At 28.8% G+C, this 17,623-nt stretch overlaps 1 protein-coding gene across 3 annotated transcripts in view; it reads right to left on the bottom strand.

The window, feature by feature from the left end:
• Positions 1-5,456: 5,456 nt before the first annotated feature.
• LOC111040161 (glutamate-gated chloride channel-like) overlaps positions 5,457-17,623 on the bottom strand; it is a 61,839-nt gene continuing 49,672 nt past the window's right edge. Inside the window, exons 10-11 of one of the 3 annotated variants that reach the window (XM_022323926.1) lie at positions 8,404-8,484; positions 5,457-6,161 (exon numbers count right to left, since the gene is read on the bottom strand). In XM_022323926.1, the coding sequence (XP_022179618.1) occupies positions 5,994-6,161; positions 8,404-8,484 (249 nt within the window). In that variant the 3' untranslated portion in view covers positions 5,457-5,993. Of the gene's footprint in view, positions 6,162-8,403; positions 8,488-17,623 lie in introns of all 3 variants that reach the window. The other 2 variants (XM_022323925.1, XM_022323927.1) reach the window with 2 other exon arrangements.

Raw genomic sequence — 17,623 nt, forward strand, 5'->3', positions numbered from 1 at the left:
TCATTTCTTAAATGAACAGGTGACTGGTGTACATAAATTAATTTACTGGTATATATAATAATTAATAAATGAATATGATAATACACAAAATATTAATATATTACTCATTTACTCCATATTTAATAATTACCTTAATGTTACTAGAAATTATCTTATTTATGTATTTGTTTAATTATGCAGACAAAAGAAAATTCACATCATTGTTTTGACCAAAAATAACAGTGTGAACAAGCTACCAAATATTATTCGCTTATAATTTTTGCGCGAGTTGATACATTTTAAATTTGGCATGATCTTAAATATGATACTATTTCTCTTTTCTGTAAAAATGTATGCAGATGGGAAAATAAAATAATAACAGTTAAGCAAAATATAAAATACTTGATATTTTTAAACAAATGAAAATAAAGTACATATTTTGTATATGCCACCATGCCCATATAAAATACTGTTGAATATATAAAGTGAACTGAAATTTTATGAAAGTGCCATTATCTTAAAAATAATTTTTAGTCATTGTGATGTTTGAATTATTTACATTGTAATTTGTATGCTTGAACAACGCATGTATTAAAATTCAGGTTTTTGGAATTTTCAAATACACTTGAAGATCATTTTTTGGATAATTGAAGTTTTTTGGACCACATATAAAGATGATCCTGTGACAATACAAAATTCAGTTTTTAAAATAGCAAACTCCCTTTTTAATTTTTAATTATTAAGTAAACTTTATTTGTTGAGAATTTGTATGTATCTAAATCAAAATTCTAGCAAGTAATTTTTGAACTATGTAACTTCGTGTCTTAGGTACAATATGTCTATGGACTATGGTAATGGGTTAAGTAGATAAACGGCTTAGATGATTTGAAAAAGTTAACATTTAGTATTTATTTATCGAAATAAACAATTTATAATAATGATCCGAGAATAATAAATAAGTACTACGTTTACGATTAAATATTATTATAGTTTTTATTTATTCAAAATCATTTATAATTATTATTGTCCTTAGTATAAACATTTTAATATCTCAGAGACAACTCATTAAAATTTGGATTTAGCTACATCGAAATTTTCAAAAAAAAAATCATCCTCTAAATAATTTTCAGTAAAAAAGGGGGATTTTCATTTGAAAAATAGAAGTTTGTACCGCCACAGAATAGTTAAAAAATATCAAAATTTTGAAATATGGTCTTTAGGTTTATTAAGTCTGAAATCTAATCAGAATTTGAAAAAATGTATTATTAGAGGGAAAAATAGGGGGAGCATGCTCAAAAAAATCACCCTGTATACCAAAATATATATCTTAGTATTGTTTTCATTTTGAGATTTAGTATTTTTTAATTATTTAAAATAACTGGACATTAACGATTTCATCAAATTCCGAAAATCAGTGCAAAACAATAACTAATGTATGTGTAAAAATGATTTTAGTTGTGATAAATTAATACAAAAATAATTGCCTTATTCTTCAGTTCCTAAATGACGATTTTACATTTTTATTTGAATGCTGCAGATCATATGGAAAAATATAGATACGAGTATCTATTATTATTGTAAATTATTGAGCAGGTGGTTGGTGCAACATAAGTCATTAATATATCTACTAGTATGTATATAAATAAAATAATATATAATAATAAAGTATACATGATGTATTACCTTATTTAATTTAAGAACTTAATTTAATATTTATCCTATTAATGTATTTTTTATTTTATTATCCTTCGACCTTTCAAAATGACAAATCTTTTTGTTTTCATTAAAATGGAAATTAATTACTACATTGGATTGTTATGTCACTTTCTACATTTGTCTTGATGAAAGCAAATGATGTTGGGGACCGTTGCCTGTTATTCTGACTCGTAAGATATTTACTGTAAATCTTTGCGAAACACACCAAATGACGACTAATTGTGCTGTGATAATATAATTGTATACCATTTCAAAGTATGTACTATGTGTCCACCAAACAGAAATATTATTTTCAAATTTACTTCCTATTATAATAAATACTAGGTAGTAAGTACATAGAATTGTACGATGTCTGAGATAAATCTCAAATTGCATCGCTAGATGGCAGACCACATATTGTGTTGCAGAATTGAGTGTTTTTATGGGTATTGAGGCATAGAGTATCTTAAGATAATATAATATTATATTTTATACGATCCATTATACAGTGGTCGCCGCTTATTGGACTCACGGTTAATTGACTCATTCGCTTATTATACTCAAAACGACTGGTCCCGATTTGCACATAATATACAAACACACAGCAAAAAATTCGTCTATTCGACACACACGCCGGTTAATAGGGTCATTTGAAAATTAGATAAATAAATAAAATATGTACATACACTGAACAAACGTGTTATAAATGTGAAATAAGTCGGTATCGGTATTTTGCGCTTCAAATTGCACGTAGAGGGATTCAGAAAATAGGCGATTTTGACGTATTCGAGCAACATAAATCCTACGAAGATATCATTATGAAGTTGGGGAAAATCCAATCAACCCTAGATAGATTTTTATCGAAAAATTAATTAGATTTTACATACATTATTGTACTACATATTATTTTATTTATAATTGCGTATAGCTAGATTTTTATTTTTATACATACATACCTTGAATCTCAATAAATATTTTTTAATTAAATACGTTTTTAAATTTAAAGATGTTTAAAAATTATTTTTGGGTCATTCGCCTTATTAACTCATTCGGTTAATGGACTCAAATGGTCAGGTCCCAAAGTGAATCCATTAAGCGGCGACCACTATATTTATACTTGAACTGCAAGGATCGAACAACAATGTTAATTTGAATTAATATTTTATGAATTGTAAATTACTGTTAAAAAATAGGTGATATTTTTAGAAGATAAGTATGTGTTACTACTTATTTTTGCAGACATAGAATTTAGAATGGTGTTTTATATTTCAGATAATATATTTTGTTAAGAAATGTTATAATACAGGAATACACTAATATATACAAATACATGAAGACAATTATTATACAATATTATAGTAGGTACGTGATTTTATTATACATATTATTATTTATTGTTTTCTTTATGTTTATTTAAGTGTAAATGAACCACATAACAGAGCATACATTAAACAACAAAAGAACAGTTGAACGTTGCTCATTAAATGTACATCATACAATTCAGTATTATCCAGGAATTTTTAATCTACATCAGTCAGCCTAAAATATATATTATACTTTAATTATTATATAGGTACTCGCTGTTTGAGTGAAATCAGTTAAAGTTTTAATTTTTTTATAAAATAAATTTATTAAATCTAATGACAGGATTATGTTTAACTAGTTATATGTATATTATAATGGGCAGATTATGTGAAAACAAATAGCTGTGTACATCTTTGACATTTGTGCGATTTATTTAATAAATTACATTCATATTATGGCCGTCGATGAACTGTTTCGAACCTACATCATATTTCATAATAGTTGCAGAATTATTTGTGTTTGATTATGAATATAACCTAACCTAACTATTACTCATGCCATGAAGTACCATTATTGAATAGTCTCTTCAACCAACCCAGCTAAACTCCCTTATGTATCTCTCCATCTAATATGTTTATTGTAAACATATTTTACACAGATTTTATAAATTAAAAGTATGACAAAAAAAAAAATTGTATTGGTCAAATATCTCATTGAATGTTTTTAGCGGATTTTTGTATTCGGTATTTGGTCCCGGAGTTCCGAGTTACTGAATGCAACGATCAAGGCTGGGCAAGTTCGTGATATTTTTTAACTCAGTTAAGTTAAGTTCAATTCAAATCTAAATAAAGTTAACAATAATAAAATTGAATTCAAGATTATCTTATAATTAAACTAAGTTAGAGGTAAACTAAAAGTTAATATTAACTTTTTATTTCAAATTAAGTTAGTTAAAAAAAAAATTCAATTTCATATAACTAAAATTAAAATAATAATTAAATTTTTTTTCCCCTATTAAAAACCGGAAACGGTTGGGAACTGTTCAATGCATAATAATATGTGCCTACATAACATTAAATTTGAATAGCATTTCTCGCCACTAACAAATCATAATACTATATCTTGTGCCATCTAAATGGTGTAAGATATTCCTCATTTTAGAGTTTAAAATGAACGTTTGAAAAAGTTTGGTTTTAAAATAAAACAATAACAATAATAACGATATAGGTACGACTTGTACGAGTAGTGTATTTGGTAAGCAGTAGGTAGGTACCTATATAATGCTTGCATACTATGTAAACGTCTCGACTAAAACATTAACAGAACATCAGACCGTTTTTCGAATGACTCCCGTGGTCTTACCTGGTATGTGGGTACAACTCAGTAAAATAGTATATTATACATTTATGTATATAAATATATTGATGACTCTGTGGCGCACGGTAGCTGGTATTCTAGGTAGGTACTTGAAAACGTTTATTGCCTTTTAACATAAATAAGTTCGTGTTGACGGACTGGTACAGCTAGTAAACAAATGTACAGGACTATAAATTTTGAGTGATCGTGTGTGTGTGTGTGTGTGTGTGTGTGTGTGTGTGTGTGTGTGTGTGTGTGTTTGCGCACGCCAGTTGCGTTGTGTACGGTATGGAAATTGGATTGTTCCACCGCTAAAAAGTATCTATAATGAATAATTACTACATGTATATAATATGTTAAAATATAAATTTATAATTAGAATTCACTCTCTTGTATAAAATATTATTTACAAAAACGTTAAGACCGGCGCGGCATGTTAGGACGTACATTGTTAATTATTAAAGTCAATAAAAAGTCGAATATATAGAACTAAATTGTATGAAAATAATGGATTAAAATTTTATACAAACATACATGCTTATTACAAAAATAAATATATTATATTCAGCTAATATAGCTTTTAACGAAATCAGTTGCAACAAAATATCGATTATAATATTGTTATTTTTCAAGGTCCCTGCATAAACTGCGGTGTATTAATAAAATCATATTATATTATTATAATATTTTGAATATAAAACTGAATCTTGTTTTAAAATCAATAATAACAATTAATGTGATACAGTTTTTTGGTCCTTTGAAATTCGTAGTTCATATAACCGATTTATACTGTTTATACTTATATGTAATACTCAATACGTATATACTTAATGATCTGTTTGAGCATAGAATTCAGAAAGTATAAAATGTTGTATGGCTTAGTTAAAATAGGTACACAGAAATCGAAAATTACAAAATGTTGTAGCATATACGAATAAAAATTGTTTCGTTGAATACTGTAATATCGATTCGTGAGCAAATATTATACTACCTATGTCTTAATATCTAATGATAATATGTGAAAAAACAAAAAACGGTATTTATTTTTTCAGTAGTACTATACTTATTAATTTAATATACAGGGTAATTATTTGAACATTAATAAATAAATTAACACTCGATTTTAAATAAAATAATTGCAAGACAATTTTAATAGATGTATTACTACTTTTTAATACAATAATGAGTAAGAAGTTATCTGAAATGGTGTCTCATATAAACTTTACAAATTACACAACTATTCAAATACTGCTTAATAGAAACTAACAATTCAACTGCTAAAATATTTACACTAATGATAGATCTTATGAATTGGTCATCCTGAAAATGCATAAGCAAGAACTTTAATTTTAATTTAAAATTTAGGAAAACCAGAAATAAAAATTAATTAAAATAAACGTGACTCTCAGACTTGGTAATAGATTTCCGAGATCTCATTTCAAAAATATCAATTTAAATTTAAATATAATACGGGGACAAACGCGGTGAGACACTCTGAATAATTTATTTTTTATAAATGATACAGGGTGGTCCATGGCGGTGAACTCCTCGTTTTGGGTCATATTTTTATGAGGCAATCTAACCTTGGGGAGGGGTGGGGGTTACTCCTATTGTCCTTTACGGTATGATCTAGATCACGAGGATCGTCGGCAATTAGTTCAATCGGTGCCGACGGATATACCCCGGTTGTTGGCATTGACCGAGTAGTAGAAAAAGAAGAACGCCAAGAACATGACGAACGCCGACGGGAACGTTATTCTGGCCACCATGTCGATCGTCTTGGCCAAATGGACTTGGTTAGACGGTTTTGTCGCGATCCTTTCGTTCTGCAAAATCGAAAAAAATTAATCATTAAAAATATTATTTCAGCAATGTCGTCGAAACAGTAATAAAAATTATAAAGTATTGATGCCAGTAGTGTGACAGTTACAGCATGTCGAGTGATAGAGAGTGTAAGCGAATGTGTTAAAATATTACTAAATATAGAAATATATATAATATATATCATAGTACACTTTATTGACGGACTATATTAGTTTTTTTTAGTAAGCCGAGATATAGGACAAAACATAAAACACACAATTTAATAATATTTAGATATTGATTGTTCCTTTTATTACCTTATTATTTAATATGAGTTGAGTTTACATGGTATAGGTTCCTTGCTATTCGAATCCCATCATATATGTTTATAACCGGTGCCCGGTAAGGTTAGATTATATACTATGATAATCACACCGGGCACCGAGGGGCACATGCTGTCCTCACCCCTTCGGTAAAGTCAGTATAGTTTAAAATTTTAAAACTGTGAAATTTACATGTGTCGCCATAATGTATAAGGAAGTATCCTAATATAGTAGTTATTTTGGTAAAAAAAAAATAGTTTAGCGTGAGCACATGTGACAAACAAGTGTCTTGGGGTGTTATTTCTGTGAATTATATTGATTATATTCAATTTGTAGATGCAATTGAACTAGGACTCTTAAATTGATATCAAAAATTTGACGATTTAAGATATTGTATGACTAGTAAATCGACAAACAAACATGCAGTGCCATCTTTACGAGCGCACTGGCACTATGCAAAAAGCTCAAAAACAATTAAACGCAAATAAAAGTGAACAATTAGGCTATACGGCAGGTGTCCAGTGTAAATTGTCATTGAGTAGGTCACTATAATGTGTTAAATTTAAATTGAATGATAAATTCTAGCATAAAAAAAAACAATTATGATCGGATTTTGTCCGTCAGCCTATATGACTAGATAATATGTATATTTTATCATATACATGTATAGAAATTGCAGTAATATTTTTTACGATTACCAAGTAATAATATGGTATAAATTATAAACATGCAATAGCTTTTTTTTTTTAAATGTCACTGTGGATGGTAAAATATTATAATATAAGTGCATACAAATTTCAAATTCCCAAGAACATTTTTGAATTACAACAAAATTATTAAAACCGTTGTTATTTGGGTTTCATAGGTACTAATCAACATTCAAACTTAAAATACTGATAAAATAAAATCGTCCGTATGTATTTTTAATGTTTGTAAACCACGTATGTTTTTTTAATATGTGAGATTTTTTTATAAATTTTCAATTTTTTTAAGATGAGCTTAAAATTTGTATCAACACTTCAAAACAAAACAATAAAATAATTTTAAAATTTAAAATGCGTATAAATAATTTTAAATTAGCTAAAATATTTTAAAAACCCATCTACATTCAGTCGTTTTTGAATAACATAAAAGTAAGAACATTAATTTTTTCGAAAATTAGTTTGTGTAAAAATTCTTGTTTCTCCCTAGCTGTTTTTTTGTTTTACGCAATTATTAAGAAAAGTATCTACCTACTGAGATGTTTTACCGGTTTTTTTTATGTATTTGATGATATTTTTTTCATGAGCATGCGCCGTGATGACGATTTAATTTTTTTTGATACCATTGTTTCACTGCATGTTTATGATTATAATTTTTTTTTATAATGTTTTCCGGCTAGACGGCCTCTGCTTTGTAGTTGATACATTATTCTGTTATGGGCGATTAAGATATTATGATAATATATCATTGTTATGAGGTTGATAATATTGTTTGCTACTATCGTGTGTACAAGTTTTAACGACGTTTTTTTTATCTTTTATGGTGATGGTGAAAAGTCGTTAGTTATCATTATAACTATTTGATTTCTAAAATATAATGGTGAAATTTCTATGTCCAGCTTTACATTTGAAACCAAGATTGATGGATCTCCCTAAGAGTCCTTTTTTTTCATTTTTTTCATTTTTATCATATTATTTCAATTATTATTACGTTTAACTACCTAGGTATTTTTTTCTGACTACAGACTAGGTCAATCTAATGTATCGTTAGGTATATATTACTACACTCGATCACCAGTTATCGTTTAAATTAAATGTTATTATTGTGAATTGTTCATGTTATTACGTTAGCAGTAATTTATTCCCAATGTATAGTATAAGTACAGTATAGTTTTTGTTTTTAATGTTTTTCCTCGATATAATTTTGTCCGAAACCTCTCAAATAATATGAAAAAACTTACCACTTTCGGGAGAACATCTATAAGTAGCGAATGTGAACATACATTTTGAGCACATTCTGGACATTTAAATTCTTTGGCAATCTTCTAAAAAAAAAAAAAATATTATTAAAAAAATACATAACACTTCTTTAATTTTCAAGTGTACAGTTTTAATTTTCAATTCGTTTAATATTTTTTGTTTTCATTGGTACATATATTTTAATTTCTGATGATTAAATGTTGATATTGGATATCAAGGCCCTTGCATTGTTTTAAGTTTTTATTTGTTTACACTTATGTAACATTATCAGTTACAATTATATAAAAATGATTAGTACATAATACTGTTTAAACAAAACGAAACTTCTGCATAGGACATAAACATAATTGTTGAAATGTGACATGTACATTTATGGTGTGGTATTGACTGCGGTATATTATAATGTTCATCACATAATTTGGACATTTGAGTGTTGAATAAAATATATTCTGCACAATATTATAATGCACACGTTCGCAAGCGGACAGTATATTATTATTGAACGAATGGATTTACGGTCGGATTTTCAACGTCGGCACAGTGTAGGTATGGGTTTCATTAAACCTGAATGTTTCATGATGATATACGAAGACCGCACACGGTCGGTATATTATAGCGAGGTAGCTTATATATAGGTACTCCATAAAACTGTCGTTTGTCGTGGTTTTATAGAATTTCCATTAAAATATTAAACGCACAATAAAGCTGATACCGTTTAAATACCTTTTTGTAATGTAATGTAAAAGAAACCAACTGTGCCGACACAGACGTCTATTATTGACATTTAATTTTACCGTGTCGGCGACTTCAACTACACCGTTGTAACCTATGCAACTAATAATCTGTAGGCTGTGCTTTGAGTAAAAATGTCGATAGACGATGACTGATTAAGAGAAATGTAGCCTTCCTAACTGTATGCAATATTATGTTGATGGAATTAGTTTTGTATTTTTATATTGCATTTTAGTATGTGTTGTTCTAACAAGCGTGTTTATAACAATATGTATACTAGTAATTTAAAAAATAAAATTTTGAAATAATAGTATTGACACAATATCCTTCTATGTACAGTTTGACCTAAAATCGAAGTTAAAAGCTAAAAGCCCTTCCGAGAAACTGTTGTTGTTCACAAATATACAATCAAAGCAATAACACATCTATTTTATCAAAATATTTTTAGAAAAACATTATAATGTAGGTTAACCTTGTTTTATAAGTGCGTTTTTGCTTTTATACAGGGTATCGATGGTTTACAAAAGTTTGATAGGCCCGACAAGTGCAACGACAATCAATCCCACTACAAGACTGACGATTTTTATTGTTGTCATTGAATCAGTCGATACTACGATATACGATAATGTCGGGTTTCGTCATATAGTTTATGTGCATGTAGAGACGGCCTTTAAGTATCAGCGTATCCAGAACTTTACAAAATACATTATTGGCAATTGGTTTCCTACAATATTCTATGATTTTTTTTTTTAGCTTGAATACAGTTGGTTTTTCCAGAAGAAAAAAAATGGTTACATGCAAATTAATTGTAAAGTTTAGTGTCAGTAAAATATGTCTGTGTCACCACTCTACGCACGTGATTTATGCTCACTGTCAATATACGCGTATATGCGCATATACGTGCATTCTAGTCGTCACTATGTGTCCATACGCGTTCTGTATACTATTAACCTGACGTATGGTTCGGTACTTCGGTAGTATGTACTTCCGTCATTAATATTAAATATGCATAGTATAATATAATCAAATATAACTCTTGGACCGTCTTCGGAGTGCGACACAAAGTTTGGCGACCCTTTCTCGACGACATATTACAGACTCCAGAGACCGGAGTTGATATTGAATTATTTTGATGTCGAATTAAATTAAATTGAACGTCTGCCACGCACAAACACGGCTATTTACGCGCATGCGCCCAATAGCGTATTGTGCACACATACGTGCAGTGCAGCAATTCGGAAGGTACGTATTTTCGTCTGAAGGGACTGATTCTGGAACGGGTTAATCGGGTCAACGAGTTTCTGTGACAGTCGCACACACACACACACACACACACACACACACAGCACATTGGTCGTCTGTGTGCATCTATATATAATATGTATAATAACAGTTAATCCACCAGAGCGTTCCAGCTAGGGAAATTGAGTGGAAAACTATCGGTTTACTAAATAGCCGGAATGTGCCGAAAATGCAATTACCACGCGTATATGCAATACAATATGATTGTTCATTAATTGTACATCTCCAAATAATGGATATAGACTAATGTTTAATGCATTCCGATCTCCATATAACACGAAGACGTTTATGAATTTACTAATATTATGCACTGTGCAGGTACCTGTACTGTGTAACTTTAAACAATTAATATTATATTAATATACCTACTATAATACCGCGAGAGCATATAATATTATACTCATTTTCTCGGGAAGTTCAAGATTAGACGGTTTCATCGCGTCGATGATATTATTACGTTAACAGTATTAAACAGGTACACGTGGTGGTATCTTATGGAATATTCACACTCAATACTAAACTTTAATAATTGTGGTGGTGCATATTTGATAAATTAATATGAAACTAATACAGTTAATTATTTAATAACAAATTTAACGTTTGGACAAGAGCCAGCAGTGGCGTGTTTCTTGGCTCTCGGCAGGGCATATGATCATTCACGTAGAAAAAATCAATTCAAAAGTCGATGAATATTACTTTATGTTCCTAAAATATGTAGTAAATTCGTAATATCTTTACGTTATGGTTTGCAGCAAGTAGCAATTCAAGTTGCAATTTGTTTTGGGTTTCGATTTATAGTGAAACATGTTACCAATAAATAGTGTGAAATTGGTAACAAATAGCAATTGATGCGACAAGTTTATGAGTGAAAACAGATTGTTCCAAGTCGCGTGTTTACAAATCAACATGTTACGAACTATAATATCTGTTGTTGCGATAGGGACAGTATGTTTATTAAAGTTGAAGTTTGATATGAGGTTGGGTTTCGAAAATTAAATATCAACAATATCTGAAAGAAAATCATTGCTTTAATTTAATATAAATATTACCTAGTATATTAATTAGATTCTAATTATTAGAACAATGTTATAACACGTTTGAATTAATGTGTGACAACGAACAATGTTAGGATAAGTAAATATTGTTTGAAAAAATAATAATTTAATTTGTTCTGGTTATTTCATTGATGTTAAAAATTATTATCAAAATAAGTAATCGAATTCGTCAAAATGAGTATTAACACGGCACTTCAAAAGGCAAAAATAACATTATAAAATATGTATTATTCCAAGGAACAAAAACAACTAGCAATGTAACTTTCAATGGATAATCTACTAGTTAGTTGTTACCAAGGTGTCGGTCAAGATTTGAGTATCAACAATTTCTAAAATAGAACCATAGTTTTAATTAAATATAATTTCTACCAACTAAATTGAACAATATTGATACAGCATAAACCAACATAGTATAAAAGATATTGACACGATAAGCGTTTGAATTAATGTTACAATAAACAATGTTTGAACAAGTAAACATTTACACATTGTGCACACAGTTAAAAGTTATCATTAAAATAAATGATGAATATAATTCGTCAACACACATCGAGTACCTATTTCATAGTGCAAAAATAACATTATAAAATATTTCTTAATGTCAACATAGTGTTCCTACAATAAAAATGACGAATGTTTTTCAAATAAAAATAAGTAACTTATTAATATGGTCAAAAATTATAGGGCTTATGCATTGTCCATACGCATATATTTGAAGACTGATTATTAACCAGAAACAAGAACGGCTCAACATATTACTCTTGTATAGAATTCATCTGAATGCTTGTGATGCTTCTCTGTACGTACTCTATTAACGAAAAAAAAATTGTTTTTCGTGCTACAATTCTACTTAATTAAATAATGGTTAATCGTCATCATCGCAAGAATATTTGAGACCTTGATCGTAAAGTAAGTTGCTAAAAATGATTGTTATATTATAATGTATTAAAAAGTTGACGTTATACTAGATAGGTAGTCCATATGAAAACAACTGCGACACATAAATGAAAGAAATGAGTTATGCTTAAATTCACTAAAATCATGTAAACAATTATTGTTAATAATATTTTACGTATTTTTGAAATGAATTAATAAAACCTTTTTTATTAGCTTAAAAAACTCGTCTCTAAATTTATTCAAACTGATATTGTGGTTGTACATAAAAAAACATATCTACACAAATTTTCAAACGTAATACAAACTAATGAGTAATGATGAATGCATTCCGATATCCATAGATATAATATGATGAAGTACGAATGTTCTATGTACATGTTATTTATTATGTACCCTGCACTAAATTCATAAAACAATGAATGTTACATTAATAAACAGTAGGAGAGCTGGGGGCATAATATTAAAATGGTTATCTTGGGACGTTCAAAATTAGACAGTGTTGTCACGTCGATTATGTGTACCTACAATATTTTACAGTTAGGTACACCTAGTATTGATCTTATGTGATTTCACATCTGAGGCTATTTAATAATCTATAAATATTAGATAATTGTGTTGAAGCAAATTTTTTTGAATTTTTTAGATGAATGAATATAAAACCCATCAAGTGTATCATGTAATAAATAATTAAATGTAGACAAGAGCCTACAGCGTTGTGTATGTTGTTACTCTGCAGGAATCAAGCACGTGAAAAAAAATTGTCAATCGTTGTAGTATAAAATATAAATAACCATGGTTCCAATCGGTTTACAAACAATTTTAAATACATTTAATTTATACCTTTATACGTCCATCAAAAATAAAACGAAAAAGCCATTTATTAATGTGCGTATTGATTTTTAAAATAATATGTGTTTTTTTTGTACTTGTTATCACCATTTGAGGCAATAAAAATGGCTTTGATTTTCTTTTTCAGTACTTCATCATCTTTCCTGATGGTAAAGTTAATATTGTTGGTACCTTGGAGAGGGGTAAGAGTTGAGTTAGAAATGCTTAAAAATATTTTATTTATATCTAAGATTTGAAAATAGAATACAAGATTTCCCATACATTTTCCTAGGTTTAACTGTAAAAAGCAGTTTAACGGAATGTAAATTACATTTTTTATGAGCGTTTGAAATTCAAATTTTTTCGACATTGGATATCACCTGATTTCTCATGGAACGATTTTCTTATTTTGTTGTCATTTAAAAACAAATACCATAGATAGGTACTTAAAACTTTCAACAAATGTTTATTATATCATTTATCATAATATGTTACTTAAAAAAAATATATTTTGACTCTTTTTGGACTATTTATAGAAATTTTCCATTTGTTTTAGCTTTTTTTCTATAAATTTGGATACAATTTTTCTCGTTTAATCAAAAATCTTGAAAAATTTAATAAAAGATTCCTCATCCCGTTGTTATAATAAAAATTTAAAAGTAAAATGTCTAAAATATATAGGTAGGCAGGATTTTGTGTTATAAGCATTTAAAGTTCAAATTTTGAATAAAATATATCAAATTCAAAACTATTTTGTTATTAGAAATATTATTCGTGTTCACTTGCAACTTTTAATTTATATCATTATATTTTGTAAACACGATAATATTTTTAAAAGCAATGGTTTCAGAATAAACCAACTATTCAACCTATTTTATTACTAATAATAAATTCAATTACATTTATACCAATAATATCATAAAATAAAATATACATATTATAGTACATAATATGGGCTATGTTACCATCTTGGAACAAAACCGTTTTTCGTATTCAACGTTTTTTTGTATCATTGTATTATTTTATATTTAAACATTTAATACATTCATTACAGTGATCCACCTCAACAACCAGTGTACATGTACAGAGCGGTATCTACTTGCCGAAATACACTCGACAACTATTATACAGCAAAGCGACTTATTCGTTTTTTTAAATTGATATTATTGTAATATTGAAGTCAACAAAAATAAAAGACCTCTTTGTCCCTATAGTTTTTAAATTAAATGCATTTAATTATCATGGTTTTTAATTTATTATATTAATGTAATGTCAATTTTGTGTACAATTTCCGTACTGGTAAATTTACATTCCTTTCTCCCGACTTTGGACGGTGCGTTATGTACGGATCGTTATATCGCCTACCAATACACTCGAATGTAAACTTACCTATGTACTCTATGATAACAACCATATCATCATCATCATCATAATCATTATCATCACTAAGATCATAATCATCATAATCATCATCATCATCATCATCATCATCATCACCATCATCATCATCATCATCTTCGTCGTCGTCGTTATCATTACAACTGTGTTGACAGGTTAACTATGCCACAGTCTGCTGTGTTCTCCACCCGTAAAACGGAAACGTCTTGCTATTCGTTAAAATAATTAGGTACCTATGTTCACGCAGTATTTTATTTCAAGCCGGGCCGTTAAGCACCGTGCGATATCACCGCTACGAGTTAATTTAGCTGATCTTGTTAAATTTTTTACTGGCGAGATTCTGCCAAATCAGGCACATGGTGTTAGTGGAGAGGGGGTATAAGGGCGGTACGAGCCCCAAAAAGGTCTTATTATTGTTACTAATAATACAACTAATAAGAAATTGAATTTTGATTATGAATTTAAGTTAATCAACCTCCCCCCCCCAAAAAAAAAAATAAAATAAAAATAAGCACCTATATGACAGAGCCGCATCGAGAATGAGTGGTGAACTCTTCAGACAATTTTCACGAGATATAACGATAATTAAATAATATTAAGTTCCTAGACAAATTTAAATAAATACTAAAAGGTGAAATAGCACAAACATTTAAAAAACATAATTTTTTGAAGCTTTTGATGCCAAAAAATTGTTTCACTAAGTAGTGTACATTAAAAACCCTACAAGTATTTAAATATTTATAGGCAGATACAGATATTTACATTTAAATACTGAAAAACTAAAATATAATATGATTAAGGAAAAATTAATTATATTACATTACATATTTTAATAAAAATGTTGATATTTTGATTTATTTAAGCAAAATACTGTTTACTCAATTTATGTTTGGGAATTTATATAGTTATGAATGTATGTAACTATAAGTTATTTGTTAAAAAAATTTGAATCGTAATTTAAAGACTATATTATAGTCATATATAAAATCTGTCATCTGTTAAGCAATTTGTTAATTGTTGAAGTAAAACAACATTTAGGCTTATTTCTTACAGAGTGGATTTGTTGAGTGAGTTTCTTATCCAATATCTAAAGTGTTTTTTTCCTATGAAAATTATTTTGTGAATTTTTTTCTTTTTTCAGTGACTCGCTTACACGGTTACACGCATTACACACTAATCAATAAATAATATTGAAACCCAACAGTTATTCTCATATCTGTTTCTTAAGAAATTAAATGTACCGTGACAGTCAGCAGTTGGTGGTTTCGTGTAGCTTAGATAAAACAAAAGACAGAATATTAGCAAATAAAAATCAATATAAATAATATATTTTAACCTCATTGTTTGCATTAACCATAGTGTCTTTAATAATTGTTAAATCAATATCGTTTCTGTTATTATAATCATCATAGTCATCATTCATATACGTACATTTATTATTATTGTTAGTACTTTGCAGGGTGTGTCCGTTCGCAGGCGATTTCCGATATTATTTAAAACAAGCTAAAAGTACACCAGTAAATTCTCATAGGGTGGTCTATAATTAAAAATATTGTCGTTCGACAAATCGATTATCTGCAAAGCGGATAACCAATTATTACTTTCTGATGCAGTGTAATTTCGTTTGATATTGTGATTTTTTTTTCAATAACTTACAATAATTAATGCCTATGAAATAATAAAAGTGCAAGTCCAGTTCATAAAAACAATTGAAAAAATGTTTCACATAATATAATTCTGTGGAAAATGTAAATATCGACAATTTCCAACCCATTTAATAGTAGGCTATAGTGTCCTATAGAGTCAAACTCTTGTTTTGTGTTTTAAATTTTCATTGTCTTATATTATTATTATTACTATGAGTCACAAGAATTGTAAGTACACACAAATGTTTATTGTATACGGACATGGGTCAATTATATTTCACACGTTGAATCGTGTCGTTTCATTCATAAAGTGAATACAATGTTCATAATTTAATTAAAGTCATGCGTAATACAATATAAAAAGAATATTAGATAAAACATTCTCAGGGTAGGGTAAATCTAAAGGGGTTCGGCGAGCGTGGCCAGAAAATCTTCCTAGTCATATAATAATAATATTAAAATAAAATTGAATTTCATACTTAGAGTAGGTATGTTTAATTTCACTAGATAATTTTTTTCTGTTGTACCTGCAGGACTTATATTTATATTAACATCAACATTCAACACCCAACACGACGTTATTCGAATTCAGTGTAAGAAATATATTTAAAATACTTTGATAAAATTACAAACGTCATATCCTTTATAAACTCCAATCGTCGGTAAGCCATAGAGTTTATTATATGTTGCTATAGCTGATCGCAGATTATGAGAAAATGCCCAGAGACGGATCTCGGAAATGCGATAAAACGTCATAATTATACTGGCGGGTCGTCGTAGAAATATCCGCAGGCACCAGACCGTCTGGGCGCGGCTCGTGGGACAGGACACTGTGGTTTTGGCTCACTTGCAATGTTATAATAATAATAATAAAAATAATATCAACAATTATTATTATCGCATGTTTTTCGACAACGATTTGCACGTCAAAGTCGGAGCGGCGTGTTAGAGAGCATGTTCAAATACCGTACATGCGTATAAGTACAAGCCAGTTGCGACTCCACATAGGTACAACAACGTTATCGCTAAGTCCACTAGCACGCCATGCACATGTAATTGTATGCCTTTTTTTAAAAAACCAGTGCGTGCATAGCCCGATTCTGAATTTAAAATCTAGAATTTGATTATTGAGGGGTAATATTATGATATTTTGATGCGGATTTTGTGAAAGCATTCACGTGTCTGAAAAACATTTGCGTACCCTGCAACAGATTACTTAGAATTTTTCGTTAGTGAAATGGAAAAATTAAATCTCGAATCTTGCATAATGTTCATAGCGTTGTTAGCTGTTACACGAGGTTACGGTTCGTTATAATACATTTTAAACCAAATTTGATATTTTT

The sequence above is a fragment of the Myzus persicae genome, unplaced genomic scaffold, assembly GCF_001856785.1.
Source record: "Myzus persicae strain clone G006 unplaced genomic scaffold, MPER_G0061.0, whole genome shotgun sequence".
NCBI classification, from domain to species: domain Eukaryota; kingdom Metazoa; phylum Arthropoda; class Insecta; order Hemiptera; family Aphididae; genus Myzus; species Myzus persicae.